Source organism: Aspergillus undulatus (genome assembly GCF_047715775.1).
Source record: "Aspergillus undulatus strain CBS 261.88 unplaced genomic scaffold BDV17scaffold_17, whole genome shotgun sequence".
Lineage (NCBI taxonomy): Eukaryota > Fungi > Ascomycota > Eurotiomycetes > Eurotiales > Aspergillaceae > Aspergillus > Aspergillus undulatus.
Window position 1 is genome coordinate 155,114 of NW_027396621.1, and position 22,132 is coordinate 177,245.

General features: G+C 51.6%; 7 protein-coding genes across 7 annotated transcripts; 3 read left to right on the forward strand and 4 right to left on the reverse strand.

Moving 5' to 3' along the window:
• Positions 1-761: 761 nt before the first annotated feature.
• BDV17DRAFT_51389 (uncharacterized protein) lies at positions 762-3,471 on the forward strand. Its single transcript, XM_073764682.1, has 6 exons — positions 762-1,864; positions 1,931-2,365; positions 2,447-2,729; positions 2,790-2,893; positions 2,973-3,132; positions 3,198-3,471. Exons 1-6 carry the CDS (start codon positions 1,236-1,238, stop codon positions 3,276-3,278), a joined length of 1,692 nt encoding a protein of 563 aa, XP_073616715.1. The 5' UTR covers positions 762-1,235; the 3' UTR covers positions 3,279-3,471.
• Positions 3,472-3,494: 23 nt separating this feature from the next.
• BDV17DRAFT_290237 (uncharacterized protein) lies at positions 3,495-4,152 on the reverse strand (the record flags this gene model as incomplete). The annotated part of the gene is made up of 2 exons (XM_073761850.1): positions 3,495-3,734; positions 3,787-4,152. The coding sequence occupies 2 exons, from the start codon at positions 4,150-4,152 to the stop codon at positions 3,495-3,497; spliced, it is 606 nt and encodes a 201-aa protein (XP_073616716.1).
• A 1,602-nt stretch (positions 4,153-5,754) lies between these two features.
• On the reverse strand, positions 5,755-7,931 carry BDV17DRAFT_260288 (uncharacterized protein). The gene is made up of 6 exons (XM_073757538.1): positions 7,673-7,931; positions 7,532-7,609; positions 7,403-7,474; positions 7,220-7,351; positions 7,052-7,162; positions 5,755-6,984 (listed from the first exon to the last, which is right to left on the reverse strand). The coding sequence occupies exons 1-6, from the start codon at positions 7,749-7,751 to the stop codon at positions 6,140-6,142; spliced, it is 1,317 nt and encodes a 438-aa protein (XP_073616717.1). The 5' UTR covers positions 7,752-7,931; the 3' UTR covers positions 5,755-6,139.
• Positions 7,932-10,232: 2,301 nt separating this feature from the next.
• BDV17DRAFT_260291 (uncharacterized protein) lies at positions 10,233-11,522 on the reverse strand. The gene is made up of 6 exons (XM_073757539.1): positions 11,143-11,522; positions 11,037-11,093; positions 10,965-10,980; positions 10,778-10,903; positions 10,497-10,709; positions 10,233-10,437 (listed from the first exon to the last, which is right to left on the reverse strand). Exons 1-6 carry the CDS (start codon positions 11,143-11,145, stop codon positions 10,403-10,405), a joined length of 450 nt encoding a protein of 149 aa, XP_073616718.1. The 5' UTR covers positions 11,146-11,522; the 3' UTR covers positions 10,233-10,402.
• A 193-nt stretch (positions 11,523-11,715) lies between these two features.
• Positions 11,716-14,928, forward strand: BDV17DRAFT_51491 (putative DNA repair protein Rad4). Its single transcript, XM_073764683.1, has 4 exons — positions 11,716-12,386; positions 12,437-12,640; positions 12,685-13,033; positions 13,077-14,928. Exons 1-4 carry the CDS (start codon positions 11,787-11,789, stop codon positions 14,903-14,905), a joined length of 2,982 nt encoding a protein of 993 aa, XP_073616719.1. The 5' UTR covers positions 11,716-11,786; the 3' UTR covers positions 14,906-14,928.
• A 372-nt stretch (positions 14,929-15,300) lies between these two features.
• BDV17DRAFT_51525 (putative 2-deoxy-D-gluconate 3-dehydrogenase) lies at positions 15,301-16,355 on the reverse strand. Its single transcript, XM_073764685.1, has 2 exons — positions 16,133-16,355; positions 15,301-16,065 (listed from the first exon to the last, which is right to left on the reverse strand). The coding sequence occupies exons 1-2, from the start codon at positions 16,262-16,264 to the stop codon at positions 15,391-15,393; spliced, it is 807 nt and encodes a 268-aa protein (XP_073616720.1). The 5' UTR covers positions 16,265-16,355; the 3' UTR covers positions 15,301-15,390.
• Positions 16,356-17,857: 1,502 nt separating this feature from the next.
• BDV17DRAFT_290243 (MDR family MFS transporter) lies at positions 17,858-19,908 on the forward strand (the record flags this gene model as incomplete). Its single annotated transcript, XM_073761851.1, has 6 exons — positions 17,858-18,035; positions 18,097-18,408; positions 18,468-18,979; positions 19,058-19,379; positions 19,451-19,593; positions 19,723-19,908. 6 exons carry the CDS (start codon positions 17,858-17,860, stop codon positions 19,906-19,908), a joined length of 1,653 nt encoding a protein of 550 aa, XP_073616721.1.
• Between the last annotated feature and the right edge of the window lie 2,224 nt (positions 19,909-22,132).

Genomic DNA, 22,132 nt, shown 5'->3' on the forward strand with positions numbered 1-22,132 from the left:
ACGACGTAAACTGTATGACGGCAGAAACTGGCATATGCTTTCTCTCGTCTCTGCTGCGTGGGCTGGCTCTAGACCCTGCATGGGCCTACCGGCTTTGAACATCGGACGAACCCCGATCTCAGCCCCGAATCAACTTATCTAAGGAAAGAGCAGCAATTGGAGAATTGTCTTCTAGAGCTCTCAAGGCATGAATTGTTGGTGACTCCCGTCTCGATTGCTTTGGGCGGGGTTGCGCATCTACCTAGCTAGACCTTCAGTGATTGGACTCCAGTTAAGCCAAGTCTTGCTTCAATTGTACCAGTCTAGCTCCAGTACAAGCAAACAGATGTTTCTCAGTGTGGCATAGCATACGTATTTGGGCGGAATCTGATTCCCATTGTCTTGCCATCAAGCTACCGTTTGCAGAAGGATACTTTCATCATTACAGAGACCAGTTTCGCCTTCGCCTGAAGACGAGATTTGCGATCATAACATCCGAGTTCTTCTTTCTACTTCTTTTTTTGCCCCTGCTCTAGCGACTCTGTATGCGAATGGATTATCGGCAATCGTTGACATCCGTTGTGTCAAAATGCGTATGTAGTACGGCGTTCCATCCGCACACTACAGGGATGAAAATGCTTGATCGCTTTGACCGCTATTTTATGCATGTTGGATTAGTAATCGAGGTCTAGCTACGTTAAGCTTTTCAGATGTATTTCTCACATTATTCATGCATCGGGTCAGCCGGACTCTGACGTAGAGAGACTCCCGTCGATAAATGCTTCCACTGTACCCCCGCACCTAGGTAGAACGGCCAACAACCTCGAGCACCATTGGGAAGTGCCTTGTGCCCGAACAATCCTATCTGAATACCTAGGGTATTTACGTAGGGTACTCACTGGCGGCCTTGCCCTGCTACGTTCAACTGGACTCTCGATGGTCAGCCCGATCTGTAACCGGCCGTGGCATATCAGGTTTCCCAGGCATATCCCATGCTGTGCAACCACTTAATCACCTACGGCGTCCAATGGAAGTCACTGTCAGACCGGAAGACGGCGGCATTTACGCGTACATCATGATGGTCTATCTCTCATGAAGCCGTCGCAGCTTTCTCTCTTTTCCTTCTCACCTTTGCCAGTTTTGACACTATCTACCCATACTGCAGACGGGGACCACGCTATAATCCCTATACCTACGTACAACGCGAGCCCCATCCCCAAACGACAGGACGAAATAAGACAAAAGTTCAACTCAAAATGCCAACATCAATCATCAAATCCAAACACACCATCGCCGCTCCCGAAACCAACCTCCTAAGCTACATCTTCGACGCGCCCTACAACGATGCCGGTGCCTGGCCAGCGACAGAACCCATATTGGTGCCCGCAAATGCAGCCTCTGACTGTCCCGGCTACACAATTGACGAAATAAAGTCTCTCGTGAAGCGTCTGGGCAACGGCCTGCACACCATCGGAGCCCGCGGCAAACGCGTGATGGTCTACGGCGAGGCCAACATCCACTTCCCCATCGCCGTGCTCGGCGCTATAGCCGCCGGCGCGGCAGTGAATATCCTGGCGCCTAGTCCGGCCGAGTATCTCGTCCCTCGGCTGCGGCAGTTGGAGTGTGACATTGTGCTGCTTTCGCCGAACCAAGCGGATATCGAGGCTGTTGGGGAGGCTGCGAGAGAGCTGGGGATCTCGGCTAAGAGGCTTTTTATGATCGATGAGAAGTTCAAGAAGCCTAGTACTAGCGCCGGGGGCCCAGAGACAGGCCCTCGACACTGGGGAGCTCTTCTGGATATCCCCGGCGGCGATGAGTACGAGTGGCCTAGGCTTTCCTCCACTGAGGCGAAAAATACAACCGCTGTTCTGAGCTATACCTCTGGGTAAGCCACCAGACCCCATATCTGCCTTCCACGTCCATATCTGTGCTAACGCTTGTGCCTACCCAGAACAACAGGAACCCCCAAGCTCGCCTGCCGCACGCACCACAACCTGGTGGGGAACATCGCGCAAGCTCTACACCACGACAACCTGCTTCCGCGGACGCACGAGATAACCTCGTGCGTCTTCAAGTTCGCGGGCATGGGCTTTCTGCTGATCGGCATCCTGATCCCGCTCAAGGCCCGGTATAGGCATATTTTCCTCCCGGGGGCAGACGTGAGCTCGTTTACACAGATGGTGGAGCGGTTCAGGCCGACGACGGTCATCGCTCCGCCGCATGTGATGCGCGAGACGTTGGCGTTGCTGTCGTCGTCGTCTGTGAGGCCGGATCTGAGTAGCGTGCGCCATGTGCATACCGGCGGCGGGATTATTTCGTGGGATCTGGTGGATACGTGGCAGAAGGCTTTTGGGTCCAGGGTGCTGAATACGTATGCGATGACTGAGTGAGTACCGGACATTTATATCATTATCATTGTTTTTCATATCTAGCTGGCCACATCCGCTGATGAGTTGTTGTTGTCAAGAGGAGGTATTTTCACAGCCCCACACCCAGGCGAACCAGTCACCGACGCCGCAACGGGGATTCTACTGCCAGATATCGAGGCAAAGATCATCGACGACAACGGCGCGATCGCACCTCGCAACCAAAAAGGGACCGTCTGTATCCGGACTCCCTTCGTGATGAAAGGGTACCTCAATAAGCCGGCGCAGACAGCCGAAACTGTCACGGAAGACGGGTGGATTATTACCGGCGACATTGGGTGGATTGATGAGCGGGAGCTGGTTTATGTTGTCGGGCGGTGGAAGGTATGCATTTGCCTCTTCTTGCACGAGGGTTTTTCTCTGTGCTGACAGTCGCGTATCAAGGATATGTTCAAGATCAGAAACCACGAGGTGACGGTGTCTGAGATCGAGGCGGCGGCGTCTCGGCATCCGGCCGTGCAGGATGTTGCTGTTATTCCTGTTGTTCCGTGAGTAATATAGCCAGTCGTCCTGCTCGCTGGGATTAGGTGGACCAGAGTATACTGATACGTCCATATCTTCACCTAGACAAGAAGGCGAAGAGTATGTTCCGCGTGGCTACATCGTAAAGAAGGAAGGGTCGGATATATCGGCCGACGAACTGATATCCTGGATGCAGCAGGAGTTTCCGCCGTGGATTCAACTGCTCGGTGGTGCTGCATTTATTGATGCTATTCCAATTGCGAGCGTGAGCTGAATCTACTCTGCCTTCACTTGGCCTTGGGCGCTTACTGACTAAATGCGTCGCTGCAGACTGGGAATAGCAAGGTTGATCGCCGAAAGTTGGCCGAAATGGCTGAGAGGGAGCTTCGGGTCGTGAATGGGGAGAAATAGAGATAGATCGAGATGTAGCGTGCTGCGGTTACAGCTAGTCTAGCCACTTTTACCTCTGCTGATTAGAGCCATCTACATAGTACGAGGGGGGGGAGGGGGGAACGGAAACCGACTATTTTATGCTCAGACATATGGTCTCTATGTGAACCGTGGCTTTCCAACAAAAGCTAACAGTACAGGTTCCAAATTAACATACACTTGCAGTGCAAAGCAGATTCAACCCATATACAACCCATCCTCACCCCACTGGAAGGCGAGCGGCTCAGGGTCATACGTATCCTGCGCCAGAGTCCACGATGCAAGCACCAACGCCCTCATCGTGCCATCATAATCATCAATGGTCTCCTCCAGCTCGGGGGCCTTAATCCACCACTTCTCCTCGTTCTTAAGGTCCATATACCGTCTGTTGCGAGTTTCCAACAGACCAATGGCCACTATCTTTAATCTCTTCTTCCTCTACCCAGGGTTTCGCGTCAGCCATCGTTTCCACGACCTCGTCGTCGTTGACCACGAGGTACACGCGCTTGTCCGAGGGTAGACCAGACTGAAGATCTTGCTTCTCTGCCCACGCTTCCAAAGTGTGAGCAGACGGTTGGCAGTGAGAGGTTGTTGTATAGATCGCGGTTATCCCTGATGAGCGGGCGGTAGCGGAATAGATCATGTCGTAGGGCGCGCGGTGAGGGGCTCTGGTTAACCAGTCCAGATGTTCCTTGCTAATGCCGCGCCTGATGTATGTGTTTATGGTGTCAATGATCCGCGGGAAACGCTGTTGCGATACTGTGGTGTAGGTTGTTCGGTAGATTGTGAAGCCCCAGGTCTTTTTTGGGAACGCTTGCAGATTGTCGATGATGAGGCGGATGGGTTGGGGGACCATGTTCGCCTTCTGCTATGGATGTTTTGAGGCCAAAACTGTAGAAAGAGGAGGATGATACCAAGGAATAGTATGAATTGACGGAACAACGAAGAGAATCCTGTTCATGTCTTCGGCCCCTTTTTATGTCTGGAACTTAATTCTCAGTCCTTTATGAAAATCTTTTAGCCTGCCAACACCAGGTCTGCACTTTGTACCCTCCCGAAAAGCAATGCCAATCTCTTCAATTGTTTCTAAAACCCATCTGGCGAAGAGAATAGACTAGCATGAGCCGCTTTAGGCCCTAAAGGTTGAAGCTTGAAGGCAGCTCTCTTGTATTCAAAGCCCGTGACGAATGGACATGGTTCCATGTTAGATGGCTCGCTCACATACTTATCCATTGTTGCAAGACGAAGATCGACAGCAAAGTTAGGAACCGCCTCTAGGAGCTCGGAGTCAATTACCGGGCTGAATCCTTTTTGAAGGCTCGGCAAATTGTTAAACCACCACTTGTATTGCCAGTGTCATTGATTCCTGATAGTTGGCTCTTTTCGAGCAGTCGAATTTGAGTAAAGTGGTACACGGTTTCCGGAAACTGGATGTCACCGCTGTACTCTTTTTCTTTGTTTCTGCATCCTTAATTTAAACCCACACTAAGCTATATTTGATCTTAGACGAAACAATAGGTTTTCCCAGAATATCGTTGTATAATACATACAAGTAATCCTACAGATAAATATGCGATCATTCCTGGCTTGGTAAGAAACACCAGGAGTAAATGAACGTGGCACTTTCCACCCCAGTACAATAGGACAGTGCAGAAGTTGCTCGAGAATTCTTGAAAAGGGATGCAAGTGTAATCAGATAAGGATTTGAAGCAAATGAAGCCCGTAAGAGAGACATAAGTATGCCGACTTAGGGCCTGGCTAGGAAGACCCAGTCTGGCGAATCGCAGTCCCTGTTAGAACGGGACCACCTTCGACAGGTGTGGCTTCAGGGCGGCACGGAAGTGGGCGTTTAGTGCGAGGTCGTCGCCGAAGACGACTCGATTCGTGATGTAGTCAACCACGCTCCCTGTTAGACTGAGTGCGTTCAGACTCTTCCAGTCCTGGGGATGATGGCCGATGTCGCGGTCGAGGACTTGCTCTGTCTGGATTTAGACCAGGGGTTTGATGGTTGCTGCGCGGTCGGGGCAGTCAGCATAGCCCTAACTCGGGAGACGACACACAAGAAGCTCCCATTCAGCAATTTGGACACAACCTGCACCTCCGAATCATCCACATCCCCCGACGAGAAGCGAGGCGAGAGGTGCTGGAAAAGGTAGTAAGTGAGTGAGTATTTTCTCTGAATCACGAGTAAGGCCATCAATCAGAAACCACGATGAGGGATTGCAGGTACCTTGAACGGAAGTTGTCTGGCTCCTCGAACCTCAGAGATTCCTGGAGAGTGACCTGTGTTGTAACGATCGTGTGTATATTCCTTGGAGTCCTGTTGGACAGGATGGCACAGCGAACACACCCGCCCAAGAGCTTTTCAATGACAAAGTCTACCGCAGACAAACTCCATACTACGAGAAAAACTAAACAAGTCCAAGTAACGGCTGGATTTTTGATTAAAAACGACATCAAAAATTTAGGTGCGGTAGACTCCTAGGAAGGTCCAACCGATCCGCGCCTTTAGCCCCAAGCCAGGAAACACATCCAACCATGCGCCTAAGTCTTAGACTGAAGCCCAATATCCGAAACCCGTTCTCCCTAGTATCCACCGCGAAGAGGAAAATGTAAGAGAAAAAGGAAAAGAGAAAGAAAAGACCCATGTGGTTTACGAGGTCGTGTTGACTAAAGAAGTCAACTGACCAAATCAAACCATTCAGCCAGCAAGCGAAGCGCAGCTTAGCAAGCAAGCAAGCAGCGCGATAGGGACTGAAGAGAGCCTGAAGACTCTAGCTCGACGAGACGAGAGTGAGACAGGAATGTCTTGTCGTTTGCAGTTGCAAGCATCCCGTCAATTCTTACCAATTACCCAAACAATCAGGCTTCTGGCAAAACATGTTCGAACAACAATGCTTGCCATTGCCGCACTTCTTGGGACAGGCGTTCTTACTCTTGACGCTCTCGGTCTTCCCCGTCAGTGTATCAAGGACATCTACGGCAGCGCGAGACTCAAGGTACCAGAAGTTGTCGTCTTCATGGACAACGTCGCGAGCAGCAAGGTACACGCTACCGTCCGGGAGCTTCGTCGCGGCCGTGCAGAACTGTGCGACGCAGAGTGAGCCAGATTTGCAGTCGGAGTGAGTGTTGCAGGGGCCCTGGTATTCCGATACGTCATGGGTGGACTGGGTTTCGGTTCCGGTTTCGACTTCGACGCCGCGAGAAAAAGTGCAGTGCTTGTCGACGCAGAAGGAACCAGTGTTGCAATCGGAGTGCTCCTCGCAGGGGGCCTGGAATTCCTCTTGGGAACCGGGTGTAGGAGGGGTGGTGTCCTTCTTCTTCATGGAGTGGGTTGCGGCGGCTTCAGCCTCAACTTGAGCTTTAATTTCAGCCCCGCGAGCGAACGTGCAGTGTTGGTCGACGCAGAAGGAACCCGGGCTGCAATCGCCAGGCTCCTTGCAGACGTTGCCGTATGTAGACGGGGTTCCGGGGATGTCGCGGGCGAGAGTGCAGTGGTGGTTGAAGCAGAATGAGCCAGGGGAGCAGTCGCCCGGTTCCTTGCAGACATTGCCGTAGGTGTCACCGGGAAGGGGGATGGTGTCCTTTTCAACGCGGCGGGCGACGGTGCACTTGTGGTTAATGCAGAAGGAACCGACGCCGCAGTCGGCATTCTCTTTGCAGAGGCCGCCGTTGAGGTGGTCGAGGACTAGAGAACTGGAATGTTAGAATGTGTTGGTGTTGGATTTGGGTGGCCGAGGAGGCTGAGCACTTACCACCACCGTGGTGGACAGGATGGCCAGTAGAAAAAGGAACAGGATTCACAAAGCCTGGGACAGAGGAAGAAGGGTGAAGGTACTCATCGGGAGGAGGGACAGGAGGGCCCCCTTGAGAGTGTGTGTGGTTAGTATCAGACTATCCGATGTTGGGCAAGAAGCTCTTACATCCGCCGACGTTGACAGGAGAAGCCTCGGTGCAACGACCCTTGTAGCAAAAAGTACCGAACAAGCAGTCCTCGTCAGAATCGCAGTCCAGATGGTCACGGTCCTTGAGGTCACGAGGAGGTCTGGGGTGGACTGCAGACATATTAGGACTGGGTTATGTTGTTGTGAGCAAGAGGCACTCACGATGGTGAAGAGACACAGTCCAAGGAGCGTTGATAATGATATCGTCAACACCACTGGCCTCCTTGTGACCATCTATATCGCAGAGTGCTTGTTAGGACTGAAGCATACAACCAGATGTGAGCCACTTACTACTATGACCATTGACAGTCTCACCAAGTAGTTTGACGGGGATGAAGTCACGAGCCTCATCGACTGCATTGCCAGTGTCTATATGGGACGCCAGTTAGATCAAGTGAGAGTGACATGAAAGGGAAAGGACCTTGGACTTACTGCCTCCAGTGGGAGCCGGAGCAGCAATGCCAACGGCGGCCATGAGGGCCATCGGGGCCAGAGTCGAGATGACCTGCATGGTGTTGGATTGGTAAGGTAAGGAGTGTGTTGGAGTCAAGAGGTTGAAGAAAGCTGTGAGCTGAAGAGAAGACAGATCAAGATGTCGAAGGACGGCGAGGAAGAAAGATAAAAAAAGTGTCCTCAGCCTAGAAGAGGACCACGCTTTTATAGTCAATCAGCGGTAGGAGATGCACCTGGCGAAACTGGCAGAATAGTGCTCTTCACAGCTCTTCACAGCTTCAGTGATGGAGGTATTGACATTGTGTTATGGGAATCGTCATCCGGGGTCTAGCCAGGGCTAATGTGCAGGGAAGAGACCCCGTGCATTGAGAATCACGGTATCTTGCTGGTGGTGTATCCACTATCTGGAAAACTCTGCTTGTTTATCTGCATGGTGATGATGCTGGTGTGAGGAATTCACAGATCATTTACTTTTACACAGTGTTGATAGGGCTTATTAGTGTGGCGTTGTTTGGATTCACGGTGGTGATAAGCTGCACCTCAGCTCCTGCACCACTTCCCTGTCGGGTCCCGGAGGGGATACTCCACATAGTCCACAATTGCGCATCATCAGACAAAGAATATAATATGCCAGAAGCTAGCAGCAGGCGGAGGTGGTCTGGAAACGTTCGTCTTGGTCGCGAATCTCCCGTCAGCAAGCATCATGGCCGGGGAGTAATTGTCCCGGCGGGCTCGAGCCCAGACTGCCGCGTTCAGAAGTAAGCTCGGATCCCGGATAGATGAGCCAGCCGTTTTTTGTTGATCTACTGCAGTATTGATGTAGTTCACCGGGAATTGCGCTGGTATCGGCATCTGAGGCTGGACCTCCAGCAATCCCCTCGATAGACTGGCCAACACTGCCCCCTGTCTATATGATCCGAGCCAGGGAGATGCAGCAACAGATCTACGCTTGCGTGGGCTTTGTATTTGGGTTATGATTTGCGGTAGACATGGAAGGCGACGAGATCATCGAAAGATAGTGGTAGGCATTCCTTGCCGCCACTGCTGGAGGTAGATCCTGCAAACGAAGACAAGGAAGAAGAGCATAAAATACCCCGATAAGCAGCACAGACCTCCAATACCAAAGTACTCTGCTGGGTGCTTGCTGCGAATACAGACGTGAGACGGCAGTATCTGATCTTCAAATCATCTTTTTCGGACGCAACCGTCTGCTGCGCTTCGATGAACTGCAACCTTCCTCATCACTGCCATTTTGTTGGCCCCCAAGCTGGCCCGCCGTATCTTTCCCACAATCGCGTTGGTTTGGCAGCATCCTGGACTCGCCGACACTATGGCCCTCTACGAGGTTCCGCGAGCATCTTTGAGCTTCACCATCTCGGAACCCTCCTTCCGAACATTGCAGTGTCGCCTTGAAGCCGGTCATCCTTCCATCACCGACGCGTCCGGCGGCGTGTCCCGAAATCCAAGATTACCTTTCCGCCGCTCCAAAACTGCGAACCGATCCGGAAAGGACAGCGACAAGGCAGGAAGGAAAGCGGGGGACAAACAGAACACCAATGATGGCGCTGGAGATGATCGAGATGACGGGGATGACGGAGGCGATAGAGGTGATGGTCGTGACGATAGGAGGCAGAAAAAGCCTTCTGGTAAGTACCGTCTCGATCCAAAGTTCGAATTCGGTGATTCCAAGACGAACATTTCTTAGGCAAACGGAGAACCAAGAGGGAGGCACTCAAAGCAGCGGTGAATGAGCGGATACAAATCTTGAAGCAAGTGACGAGGGGCGCTGTGCGATCTCTCACCTCTCAATTCGAACGGTGAGACGATCTACAGAAGAATAGCCAAGTACATTCCTCGAACGGGTGGTCATGGTGGGAATGGGATGGCGAACAAATGGTACCGCTTCGGTACATGAGTATGTTGAGTTAGAATTGCACATCATAGGGGCATGTTTCATGGTCGAGGCTCTCACCGACTTGACTACTTTCTCTCTCCATTAGCTCATAGTCCCCCCGAAGTACTGTCCCGAGCCATACTCCCCATTGCCGACGCCAGATCGAACCAGGCGTGGTCGACGAAAGTGCCCCTGAAAGCATTGTCTATACTCGCATGCGACAGGCCACTCTCTGTCCGCGGGGGGTTGGGAGTTCTCAGGATTGGTGTACAAAGTTTCGTCTTCCAGGGTAGCGCGAAGCCCGACGGAGCAGACCTAAACGGAGTAATCTAAGGGAGCTCCCAGTTCAGAGAGTAATATCGACCATAGCGAGGCTCCTTCGCCGCGTTCTTGGTGTAAGGACGCAATTCCGCAGCAATAGCGATCGGTCCAGTCTATATCCATATTGCACGCGACGAAGCAGCTCAGCTTCGAAGTAGAGCGGAAGCACAATGCCGGGCGATAGCATCTTGGGCTTGAATGCACGATGTAATCGCAGAACTTCCGCTCCTGCTAATGTATATTAGTCACTCGGTAAAGAGGTGTTAACAGACGAGAAGAAACAAGGCAAGGCAGGGCCGTAGGGGGTATATCATGGGAGAATAGAAGACGAGAAAGACAAGGCGCAGGAAGAAAGTTTGCTAAAATAACGAGAGCTGTATTCCTGGTCCAAGTCTCGTTATATTATCACGCGAAGAGCAATCTCGGAGAAGTAAATCGAAAATCCAACAAGCGTCCAACAATCGATAACGGCCTCTAGCTGCATTAACTACACCTCATTCCTGCAGCATCAACTTGACAAACTCTTCATCTGTACAAGGATCAATTTCAAGCTCCGTTCATCACCCAGCCAACATCAGGAGTACTCACAATCAATTGTCCCATCCCCATTAACATCCGCCAACTTGAGCATCTCATCAACATCTGCATCAGAAACGTTGTCGCCGATGCTGGTGAGAACCCTTCGTAGTTCATCTGCGCTAATAGTGCCACTGTTATCCTGGTCGAAGACGGCAAAGGCAGAGCGCAGCTCGGCCTCGGGGTCGGAGTCTTTGACTTTGCGGGACATGAGGATAAGGAATTCTGTTGTACCACTTAGTCCAAGCGCGGGTAATGCAAGAACAGGGGTAAGGGAAAAGGCAGGGGCAGACCTTCAAAGTCAATCGTGCCGGTTCTGTCTACGTCCAGTTCATCGATGATATCCTGGAGCTCGGCCTCGGTTGGAGCCTGGCCGAGAGAGCGCATGACCTCACCGAGTTCCTTTGCGTCAATATCTCCTGCGAGATGATCAGCGATCGTGCATTTTTCCATGGAAATAGAAGCTGGAAAGCGCCCAACCGTTGCCATCTTTGTCCTGTGGTGGAATCAAGTCAGCGTAGCCTTGGGTACTGTTACCCCGCGGAGCCTTACGAATCCGGAGAAGACCTCCTTGAACTGGTCGATCTCTTCTTGTGTGAGTTTGCCGGCCTGCGCGGTGTCAATACGTGAAGCGCATAATTCAGACGGTAGTATGTACCATGGTGAGGTTTCTTTGCTGTTGTTATAATGTTGTGGCGTGGTTGGAAGGAGGGGTTGAGCCGATCGATGAGCTGAAGGAGAAGGATGCTCGGCCGCCATCGTCATGCCAAGATACACAGTCCTACCGTGTAGAAAGCCGTACTATCGCTGCGACATCGTGACGGACGGCAGTAACAATAGGTATAGCGGGTAGGATGGGAGGGCGATCCAACTGATCTACCCCAGCATCGTGGAATCAAACACAAAGTGCAGGACTGAGAAATATATTGATAACCTTGGGACACATTCAAACCCTAGGTACTTGAACTACTATTACAGCAAGCTTCAACAGCCCCAGGTTTTGAAACCGGTCAGAAACACCTTGCAGAGCAGCATCCAAATCAGCGCTTCACAGTCACTGCAGAGTCAACCTCCTCTCTACAATGGAGGGCAGAGGAAACTCCCAAACAGGAAGGAGCAATGGGTACTGCACATGACGTCACGAGACCGTGCCACGTGATCTGACACTGCCAACACCAATTCGCGCTCTCCCGCCATAAGATCCCGAATCGCTCTCCTGTCCACCGCACGTTCGACTCCCCGTCCTTGTCGGTCGGCTCGCGACGCACGCTGTCTTCATGCTGCGTCGAAGCAGACGCCACCATGTCGTCCCGGACGCGCCCCGGTCGGTTCGCAACGCGCGGACCACGCAGAACCCCGCGCACTCGCCGATCGAGACGCCGAGACGAAGACGAGGACGAGATACCGGAGGTCTACAGGGGGATGCTAGCTGAGGCGGAGGCTCGGGAGAATGAGAATGGATCGACCTCGTCAGGAACTGACAGACCGGCGAAGCGGTTTAAGCCCGCGGGATACAGAGCCACCGCAGCCGAGGCGCCTGCGCCTGTCGCGGACCGAGAACAAGATGCGGTAGATGTCGATAAAGACGATGAACACACGGCTAAGAAACTCCAGACTGTATATAATTCGCCTTCAGAATCAGAAGAATCGGATATAGAGTGGGAGGAGGTCGATACCCAGCAAGCTGCACTTCCAGCTTCCGCAAGCTCTATTACCAACGACGTGGAGCCGCTTCAGATCACACTTGGTCAACAGGACGACCGGAAACGAAGAGTTGTCCGGCGCAAACCTGTAACTGCGGCGGAGAGGAAGCTTCGGCTTGATGTTCATAAGACGCATCTTTTGTGCCTGCTGTGTCATGTCCAGCGACGTAATTTGTGGTGCAACGACGAGGAGGTTCAGGTGCGTTGTATCCTTGTCTTTCTTGAACTATCTAAGTGTAATCTCTGTAGGGCTTCGTTAAGAAAATGCTGTCAAAGCATATAAGGTCGCAACTGAATCCGCCGGAGGACAGGCCGCAGCATACCCGATCGGCAATGTTCCTCGACGGCCTTAATCAGGCTGGGGATGTATTCCACAGGAGATTCAGGGTGACAAAGCCTGGGCTTCGGCTTCCGCACTGGGCACATGATTCTGACTCTTTGAAGCGAAGAACGGTATTTAGATCGGTTCTCCCTGTGGAACTTGCTAACCGGCCAAGGAAAACATCATGTCCGACGCGGAGGTTTTTCTCTCACGGGAGGATTTTCGCAACCAAGCAAAGACGATGCAAGGCTCTCGTGACTTTGGCGCTCAACTATTTTGCGCCCTTCTACGATCTGTTGCCGTCGAGGCTCGACTGGTCTGTTCTCTCCAACCGCTGCCATTCACCGGGACCATGGCAGTTCTACCAAAGCCCGAGCCGCAGCATATAGTCATATCATCAGACGATACTGGGTCGCAGACTGATGGGCCAAAACCGGAAGCTTCAAAGTCAAAGCCTATCAGGAGACTTGGTCGCCCAAGCTTCAAGCCATCGCCAGCGCCAGTGCGCAATACCTTTCCTACTAGTATGTTCTACTAAACCTTATTGACCAAATCTGACAGCAATAGGGCCAGTACCAACCGAATCATCATATCCTGTATTCTGGGTGGAGGCATTCAACGAAGCCTTTCAGAAATGGGTCGTAATTGACCCTATGGTGACCAAGACGCTGGCAAAGCCACACAGACTCGAACCGCCCGCCAACGATCCGTATAATCTAATGAGCTACGTTGTCGCATTTGAAGAAGACGCCTCGGCGAGGGATGTCACTCGGCGGTATACGAAAGTGTTCAACGCAAAGATCCGGAAACTCCGTGTCGAGTCAACCAAGAACGGCGAGATTTGGTGGAAAAGGGTCCTTCAGCACTTTGAGAAACCATTCTTGGAAGATCGCGACGAGCTCGAAATCGGCGAGTTGACCGCGAAAACAGCTTCCGAGCCAATGCCGCGGAATATGCAAGACTTCAAAGGCCACCCCATTTATGCGCTCGAGCGACATCTTCGGAGCAACGAGATTATCTTTCCGAAGCGCGTTACGGGGCATGTCAGTCTCGGCAAGTCGGGCTCCAAAGGTCAGACGGAGCCAGTGTACCGTCGGTCTGATGTGCATACCCTTCGGAGTGCGAATAAGTGGTACCGTCTGGGACGGGATATCAAGATGGGCGAGCAGGCCTTGAAGCGCATACCGGCTCGAAACAGGGGTGTCGTCCTCGACGAGGGTGAAGAGCCAGAAGAAACCACTCTGTACGCCTTTTTCCAAACGGAACTTTACAAACCACCGCCTGTTGTTAAAGGGAAGGTGCCCAAGAATGCCTACGGAAATCTGGACATCTACGTTCCGAGCATGGTTCCTCCCGGCGGAGTCCACATTAGACATTTAGATGCCGCTCATGCCGCGCGTCTTCTAGATATTGATTACGCAGATGCAGTTACCGGCTTCAACTTCAAGGGTCGTCATGGTACAGCCGTCCTCCAGGGAATAGTCGTCGCGAGTGAATATCACGAAGCTGTCCTCGAGGTTCTGCACTGTCTTGAAGAGGAGAAGCTGCGAAATGCGGTAGAAGAGAAAACCGCCGAGGTCCTCCGGACGTGGAAAAATTTCCTTTTGAAACTTCGAATCGCCGAGCGCGTCAAGGGATATGCCGTCGAGGGCGAAGCAGATGATGAGGCTGAGGTGAGTGCACTTGAGAATAGCGAGGAGCCAGAAGAATTTGGCGGCGGCTTTCTCCCAACTGATGCGGAGGTGACAAATCCACCTCAACCGGCTCAAGAAGCTTCTGCACAGGATGAGATGGGAGGAGGGTTCCTTCCTGACTCTGAGGATGTCGTTTCGCCTGTGCGCCCATGGAAAGACTCTTCAATCGCATCAGACTCAAGAGCTCCAGAACAAGGCGACCTAGCTGGAGGCTTCGTCCCTGAAGACGAGAATCCAAACTCATCCGTCCCAACCCCGCCTCGAAGACAGAATACAGGCACAAAGTATGAGCTAGTCGTCATACCCAGCAACGCACCTAATACCTCCACCGCCAACCAACACCTTACCCAAGATCACCGCCCACCCCAACCCGTCTCCAGAGCCTTAGGGCTAGGCAACTCCATCGAAGAGCCAATATCAGTGCCATCGTCAGCGAATACCCCGGCCTCTATTGGCGTTGCAGCAGAAGCACCTATCGTGGTTGATTCCTCGATGAATAATGACTCTGCGTCTGCCAGCGTCGAGATCCTCTCGCGGGCTCCGTCTCAGGCGCAGTCGCGCACGCAGTCCATCGAGCCCGTTCCTGAACTCTCTTATCCTGAAGATGGAGATGAAGATGAATCGGAGATTGACAAGGGATCTCTCTTGTCTGAGGATCCGGATGATGAGGATGCGGTTCCTGAGTGGCTTATGTCTGATTAATTCAAGGCTGGAGCTATTATGAGGTCTGTTAGGCGTCGCAGGATTCTAGATTCTCTGGAGAGCTGTACAATAATGGATAATTGGATATACTTCACGTTGGTTTGTGAGGCTTGTTCTGCGTAACTGAAGCAGGACGCGGGGGAGGCAAGCCACCCCCCCCAGAGCTAGAGGCAGGTTGTTCCTCCCCCACGGGACATACCGTGAGAGACATCGTGCCTTCCTAGCACTGTGCATGCTATGTTAGGTAAGTACGATGAGACTCGGGCTGCGGCTCGGTACCAACCAGGGTCGCTCCTTCTCGTTTAGATCGACATTCACATATGCACTACCAAGTACTACATAAGCATCTTCCCGGAGTGGAAATTCCAAAACGCATAACCATAACTGCATACTCAGACATTGAATCTATATACATCCGAAATGGCCCCCGGCTTCCCCCGTAGAGCACCAGGTAACTTTATGTTAGACATGAATGAGCCAAACGTCTACCGCCCCATCCACCCCCCATCAACAGTGACCAACTCCCCACTCACATAGGAACTAGCCTGACTCGCCAAAAACACGACGGGCCCCTTAAAGTCCTCCGGCCTCCCCCACCGGCCAGCCGGAATGCGCGCCATGATACCCGCGTTGCGGATACTGTCGTTGATCAACGCGACGTTCATGTCCGTGTCGATGTACCCCGGCGCAATGGCATTAACGTTAATCCCCTTGCTCACCCACTCGTTGCTCAGCGCTTTCGTCAACTGCGCGACACCGCCCTTGCTCGCCGCGTACGCGGGGACTGTGATTCCCCCTTGGTAGGAGAGGAGGGAGGCGACGTTGATGATTGAGCCTCTTTTCTTGGGTAAACCGGTGGATGGGTCAGGGAGAGGTTGAGAAAGGATATGCGCGCCAAACTCTCGGCAAAAGGTAAAGACGCTCGTGAGATTGACATTGAGCACCTCGTCCCAATCCTCGTCGGGGAATTGGTGGCTTGGATGCCGCCGCTGGATGCCGGCGCAGTTGAGCAGGATCGTGGGGTTGTGGCCGGATGTGACGAGCGTGGGGATGATGGCTTTTACGGCGGCGCGGTCGGAGAGTTCGGCGGTGTGGATTGTTGCGTTGCGTTTGAGGGTGTTTATTATGTGGTCGCGGGTTGCGGTGTTGGAGGCGTCTCTCTATATCATAACTTGTTAGCTTGCTGTTGAACGAGGCTGGAGAGGGAGAGGAAACTGGGGAAAGTACCTGAACAAGAATAATATCGGCCCCGGCCTCCGCAAGGGCAATGGCCATTGCGGCGCCGATGCCACGGGTCCCGCCCGTGACGAGGGCCGTCTGGCCTTCAAGGGAGAAGAGTGACTGGACTGAGTCTGCCATGTCGTTGTATTGTTTTTCGAACGGGCGTTAGAAGTGTTGGAATTAGAAGAGAAGAGGGGGGGTTAAGCTATATAACCATGCCATGCGGGGCATCCAGAAAGGGCTGTTTCCGTTGCCGACCGACTCAGAGCCCGACAGTCCCCGCATCGGCTATTGCCCGACCCGCTCGGTGGTCGTCCGATTCTATAGTTCATCGAGGGGAATCATTTGTATAAGCCAACAGCCTCCCAGGTTGAGATTGTAGTTCCGTATTACAATCGGATCCATGAGCTCTTGTCAATTTCCAATCCTCACCTGATTGTGACTGTGTACACGGCAAACTCGCGAACTAGGAATCGATACTTCGGCAGTGAGCTTTTCCTGACGCTCGGATATATTTCCGCAATGCCTGTGTTTGGCCTGCTCAAATCAACGCGGAGTTGATTTTCGCAGCATATGCTGTTATACCTTGATGAAACTCACGCCTACACTGCAGCTAATCTAGCCTTGCTGCTCAAATCCCGCCTGGAGTTGAGCAAACCCTGTGGTATGTGTATGTAGATACTGTCTCGCCGAGTCAGAGGTCGGGAAGCTGCCATATCCATATCTTCCACGTCCAGAGCCAGCCCTAGTGCGGGAATTAACAGTTACATTAGAACAGGAAAAGTTTTTTGAGACAATGTCCCCCAGAAAGCCAAGCAGGGATTGAAAACCCCCGGAGTGAGGCGTCGAGCCATGGCATCGCCGAGGAACTCTACAGAGTCTCAATCTATGGCTGTACTGTTCTTGTGACTCCGGTGTTAACGGATTGAGTCCGTGTCTTGATAAAGAAAAACCAACCATGCAACCCTGAAGATTAAATGAGAAGCGGAGCAGACAGTTCTGTCCTGCGAACTGTCGAGTTTGATCATCTCGCCTGGTTCAGCGGAACACTATGTTTGTCCTGATGGCAGCTAGGAGCGGGACTGCTTGTTGAGACGCGTCGCGAGATTGATGCAAGACGGAGAATTGGCGCATGGTAGAGCCAAGCTTTAGGAGAAAGGGGGAAAAGGGAAAAGGGAAATGGAGACGAGAAGCTGTACATTACGGTAAGCAGGCATGATTACTCTGCAATCGTGTATTGCTAATGACCACAAACAACCTCGCCTATTAACAAAGTACTGAAATGTCGTGAGTAAAGAAGGTTAGCTGAAGGCCGTTACCTACACCCATGTATTATGTATACTGAATTTATATCAATTGACCGCGCGCTGGTGTGCTTCTCAAAGAGTCGGGGGTCATAGAACAGCCTGTTTGTAGATGGTGTAAATCGCGTGAAAACTGGCTGGCTGAAGACCACTTGACTGATGTTTTCAGTTGATAGGGTATTATCTCAGTGCCTTGTCCTAGAGCTAAGAGCTATTATGATCCCTGTTTATCAGAACAGATGCATGTGTAAGCCGCTTAAACTCTGAACAGTTAGGGCTAGACGCACTATGTAATGAAGTGGGGAATGAGCAACAAGCAGCTAAGATGTCGCCATCGATAAGATTCTCCAAGATCGCTTCTCTTTATATATAATCCCTCCCACATTTGTCTTTGATTCTTTTCGCACTGAACAATTCGATTGCCAAAATGTCGTACGGAACATTAACCCCCGCCGACGCCAACACCGACCCCTCTCCCTCTGACCTCGAGAGACGAGAGCAAGAACCGCAGGAAGAACAGCCCCTCCTCTCCAACTCCTACTCCAATTCCCACTCGGACCCCGACAAATGGAAACCACCGACAAGCTTCCTTTGGATCGAAGTCGGTGTGTCTACCTATCCCTTCCCACCATCACACTCTCTCAGAGCTATACTAACAGAACCCAGCAATCTTCGCAAACGTCTTCCTTTCTGGCTTCGACGGCACAATCACAGCCTCCACCTACGCGCTCATAAGTTCCGAGTTCAACGCAGCAAATACCTCCTCCTGGCTAACGACCTCGTACCTAATCACCAGCACCGCATTCCAGCCGCTGTACGGGCGGTTCTCTGATATCTTTGGTCGGCGCGCTTGCTTCTTCACGTCTACGATTACGTTCCTCCTGGGCTGTCTTGGGTGTGCGGTTGCGAAAGATGTCATCTTTCTTAATCTCATGAGGGCCCTTACGGGTGTTGGTGGGGGTGGGCTTATGACGATGGGTGTGTAACTCTCCATATTCCAATGGAGGAATGATGGATGCTAATAGATGGGTACACAGCAACAATAATAAACTCCGACATGATCCCCTTCCAACGCCGCGGGATGTACCAAGCGGCGCAAAACGTCCTGCACGGGTTCGGCTCCATCTGCGGCGCCTCGCTGGGCGGGTCGATCGCGAATACCATCGGTTGGCGCTGGTGCTTCTTACTCCAGGTGCCCGTGTCTATATTCGCTCTCGTCGTCGGTCGAATTGTCATTCCTCGGCCGGCGAAACAGCCTGTCTCAACTGGGATGATGGTTTGGAAGCAGGTTGACCTCACTGGCGCACTACTGCTCATTCTCGGTTTGTCTGTGCAACTTGTTGGGTTGAGTCTGGGTGGGAATGAGTTGCCTTGGGGGAATATCTGGGTTGTGGGCTCGCTAGTCGCCAGCGTGCTTCTACTCGGAGGGTTCCTGGTTGTCGAGGCTAAGACGACTGCGATTCCGGTTATCCCGCTGCGTATGCTGAAGGGTGTATTGCCGATTTCGACGCAGATCACGAATGTTTGTGTCGGGATGGCTGCTTATGCTGTATTGCTCCCTTCCCTTTACCCCTCTCACCCTTTCATTACCTTCCCCAGTACTACTAACACCCTAGGATCCGTATAGTTCCTCTTCAACCTCGCCCTTTTCTTCCAAGTCGTGCTCCTAGACAGCGCCTCCAAAGCCGGCGCTCGCCTCGTGATCCCTTCCCTCGCAACGCCCATCGGCGGGCTCCTATCAGGGATAATCATGTCGCGGTACGGCAAACTCAGCTACCTTATGCGCACCGGCGCAACCCTCATGTTCCTGGGGAACCTCCTCGTCATGGCGCTGCGGTTCACGGACACCGAGTGGAAGTACTTTGTTTATGTCATCCCCGCGAATCTGGGACAAGGGGTTGTGTACCCGGCTATCCTGTTTACGTTTCTGGCGGCTTTTGGGCATGATGGTACATATCGCCTAATGCCAAGTTTAACGGGTAACTTGTGGTGGAATGAGCTAATGGTTTGATTGATTTAGACCACGCCGTCTCCGCATCAACAGTCTACCTAATCCGCAGCCTGGGAACAGTCTACGGCGTCGCGATAACCTCCGCAATAGTCCAGAACGAGCTCGTGCGCTCCCTGCCGGGCGCGTTGCGCGGTGTACCGGATAAATGGAAAGTACCTTCCCTCCGATTCACCCATACCCATAACCATCACTATATCCCTCCTTAACATCCCTTTCCCCCCCATCATTCCATATTTGCCAAAAAACACCCCGCTCACCACTTTCTTCTTCCCATTAATCAGGTAATCGACTCAATCCGCCACTCCGTCAGCGCTATCTACGACCTCGAACCCGAGACCCAGCTTGCGGCTCGACAGGTGTACTATGGCGGTATCAGGATGGCGTTTGCGGCGAGCGCGGGGTTCGGTGCTGTTGCTGCGCTTGCGGCGATGTTTGCGAGGGGGAGGGGGTTGAAGAGGGAGGGGTAGGTTAGGCCTACTGGGGTTCTCTTCTCTCAGCTCCAACAGTGGAGGCGAATAGAGGCTTTCACCTTCGAGCGTCGTGGCAAGGCAACGAGTGACGACAACAGGACGCGGTGATGGCCGGTGGAGGGGCCGGACCTTGGGGCTTTGTAAGATGGTATTAGTGGGTACCTAGGTAAGTATCGATCCTGCATTGACGGGAGGATGGCTTGGCTGGGAAAGGGGGTGAAAGAGGGTATAGAGGGCGGGTTAAAGGTAGCGAGTTAGGTTAGTCGTTATGCAATAGGTACTGGGATAGAATGACAGACTGGAGGTTTCGAGAACTATTCAAATTGCCATGGCACTGTAGCTATACCTGGGGAAGACTTAGTCTCCCTACCTAAGGGCTGGATTTATATTTCGTGTATTGATCTCTTGAATCTACCGTCCAAAGAACTACGAGCGCCTCCTTCCTGGCTGATCCGGACGTTGCTGCTTTAATGAGGGTGAGCCAGGTAAGTCAGGTGATTCACTCACCCTTAGACAACTATACTCACCCTACACTCACCCCATCCCCTCCTCATGTTGACACCATTTCTTTAGCTGCTTTACCAAGGAAGTCAAGATGCTGCGACAAGAGATAATAACAGGCCTGGGTATAAAAACCCGGGCCTACTGCTGCCCCTAATAATAATAATAATAATAATCTTCCATTTTTTAGAGCATTTTTCAGTCTATGACTATGCATGCTCTACTTGCCACCTCCAGGTAACAGGATTTTACTTTTAAGTACAGGTAGCTGATAACAGACATAGGAGAGGGGGCGGAGAGGGGGCTCTGCATTCAAATCAATGGGAGAGGTTTTATTGCGCGTTCCCTCCTAATAAGAGGGTTAGGGATGTAGGGGTAGTCTCTATCTAGATAGATAGTACATCTAATGGGTGACAGTATAATACAGGTAATATCTTAGTTAAGGTGCCACTTCCTTGTGGCCATTCCTGATTCTGTCAAGAATTTAACCAGCGTCAGAACGCCAGCAACTGTCAGCCAATGTATCTGATGCAGCACAGCCGTTACACGACAGATGGAAAGAACAATGTTCCATACCGACCAAAGTGTCAAGGTGCCAAGAGCATGAGCCCTCATGCTGCTCATGCTGCTGCGGGATAATGAGGATGAGGGCCAAGCATGTTGAGCATGCTTGAGGACTTTGGTGAGCATGAATGACTGGAGTATGCAAGGACGCTCATTTACTATGTAATAGAACTTCCCCTAGGTCATTTATGAAGATGTACTGTTCTAGAATACCTTTATTTAGAATGTGTTGGAGTAACTGCACCCAACCAGCTAATCAGGTATGAGGTAACAAGATCCCTCCAAATTAGAAGGTCAAGCTTCGGCCTTTGCACCTACGAAGACCCAGCCTTGAGATATCAAACTATTTCCTGCTATATTGATTGATCCCCTCCTGTCTTACCTCTCGCCTATTACAGTTATGTTATAAACGTGCCCCCTAACCAGCGGAGGGGAACTGTCAAGGACATGGTTAACAGCATAAGTACTTGTCAAGTGCTTGGAGAGCAAGTGATAACTGCTTAGATAGATTAAAAATTGCATTTGACTGTTATGGGACAGCTAACTTAATCTAAGCTAGGTATGCCTTGTGTACATGAAGGGTCTCTTAAAGGAGAAGAAGAAGAGAAAGGGGAGTGGGGAGATACTATAGAAAGGTGTGTGAAGTTGGGCGAGAGTGGGGCTCGTACGAGGCCAGCTATTAGCCGAGTGATAAAGTCTGTGGGTGCCTCATACGAGGAGCCCATAACACTACACTTGTTGTTATTACAGAACATTATTATGAATTCTTATTAATCGAAACTAGTGGGACTTCTGATCTATAATGAACTCATCTGGAGTTCGTCAACAACTAACTAGTACCTTCTGCAATTAAGATATATTTACGATACATTCCCCATACCCGGCCACAAGCCCTTTGATATCCGCCATAGTATTACTAGAAGTGTCCATATGATTACTTTATAAGTGCTTTGGAAGCACCTTATACTATCTAAATAGTAGGTTCACTACTTTCTATGCTCGCTTTTGCCCTTTCAAAATTATGTTTATAGATTCGACGGTAAGGTATTGAAAGTGATAAAAAGCGGTAAGATAGATACAAATGTAAATTCCACGCGGGATTTGGGGCACGGGTGGTGCCTGAGGCAGATTAGCGCGTCGAACCCAGCTCTTTCTG

Excerpts from the sequence above, each read along its gene's own strand:
- BDV17DRAFT_51389 (XM_073764682.1), top strand. The coding sequence starts at position 1,236 with ATGCCAACATCAATCATCAAATCCAAACACACCATCGCCGCTCCCGAA. Across the intron at positions 2,366-2,446 it reads AATACGTATGCGATGACTGA|AGGAGGTATTTTCACAGCCC; the intron begins GTGAGTACCGGA and ends GTTGTTGTCAAG. Across the intron at positions 3,133-3,197 it reads ATGCTATTCCAATTGCGAGC|ACTGGGAATAGCAAGGTTGA; the intron begins GTGAGCTGAATC and ends GCGTCGCTGCAG.
- BDV17DRAFT_260288 (XM_073757538.1), bottom strand. The coding sequence starts at position 7,751 with ATGCAGGTCATCTCGACTCTGGCCCCGATGGCCCTCATGGCCGCCGTT. Across the intron at positions 7,610-7,672 it reads TCCGGCTCCCACTGGAGGCA|ACACTGGCAATGCAGTCGAT; the intron begins GTAAGTCCAAGG and ends CGTCCCATATAG. Across the intron at positions 6,985-7,051 it reads TCCTGTCCACCACGGTGGTG|TCCTCGACCACCTCAACGGC; the intron begins GTAAGTGCTCAG and ends CCAGTTCTCTAG.
- BDV17DRAFT_260291 (XM_073757539.1), bottom strand. Across the intron at positions 10,710-10,777 it reads CGGCACGATTGACTTTGAAG|AATTCCTTATCCTCATGTCC; the intron begins GTCTGCCCCTGC and ends GTGGTACAACAG. Across the intron at positions 10,438-10,496 it reads TGGGGATGGGACAATTGATT|ATGAAGAGTTTGTCAAGTTG; the intron begins GTGAGTACTCCT and ends ATCCTTGTACAG.
- BDV17DRAFT_51491 (XM_073764683.1), top strand. The coding sequence starts at position 11,787 with ATGTCGTCCCGGACGCGCCCCGGTCGGTTCGCAACGCGCGGACCACGC. Across the intron at positions 12,387-12,436 it reads GCAACGACGAGGAGGTTCAG|GGCTTCGTTAAGAAAATGCT; the intron begins GTGCGTTGTATC and ends TAATCTCTGTAG. Across the intron at positions 12,641-12,684 it reads ACTCTTTGAAGCGAAGAACG|GAAAACATCATGTCCGACGC; the intron begins GTATTTAGATCG and ends TAACCGGCCAAG.
- BDV17DRAFT_51525 (XM_073764685.1), bottom strand. The coding sequence starts at position 16,264 with ATGGCAGACTCAGTCCAGTCACTCTTCTCCCTTGAAGGCCAGACGGCC. Across the intron at positions 16,066-16,132 it reads CCGATATTATTCTTGTTCAG|AGAGACGCCTCCAACACCGC; the intron begins GTACTTTCCCCA and ends GTTATGATATAG.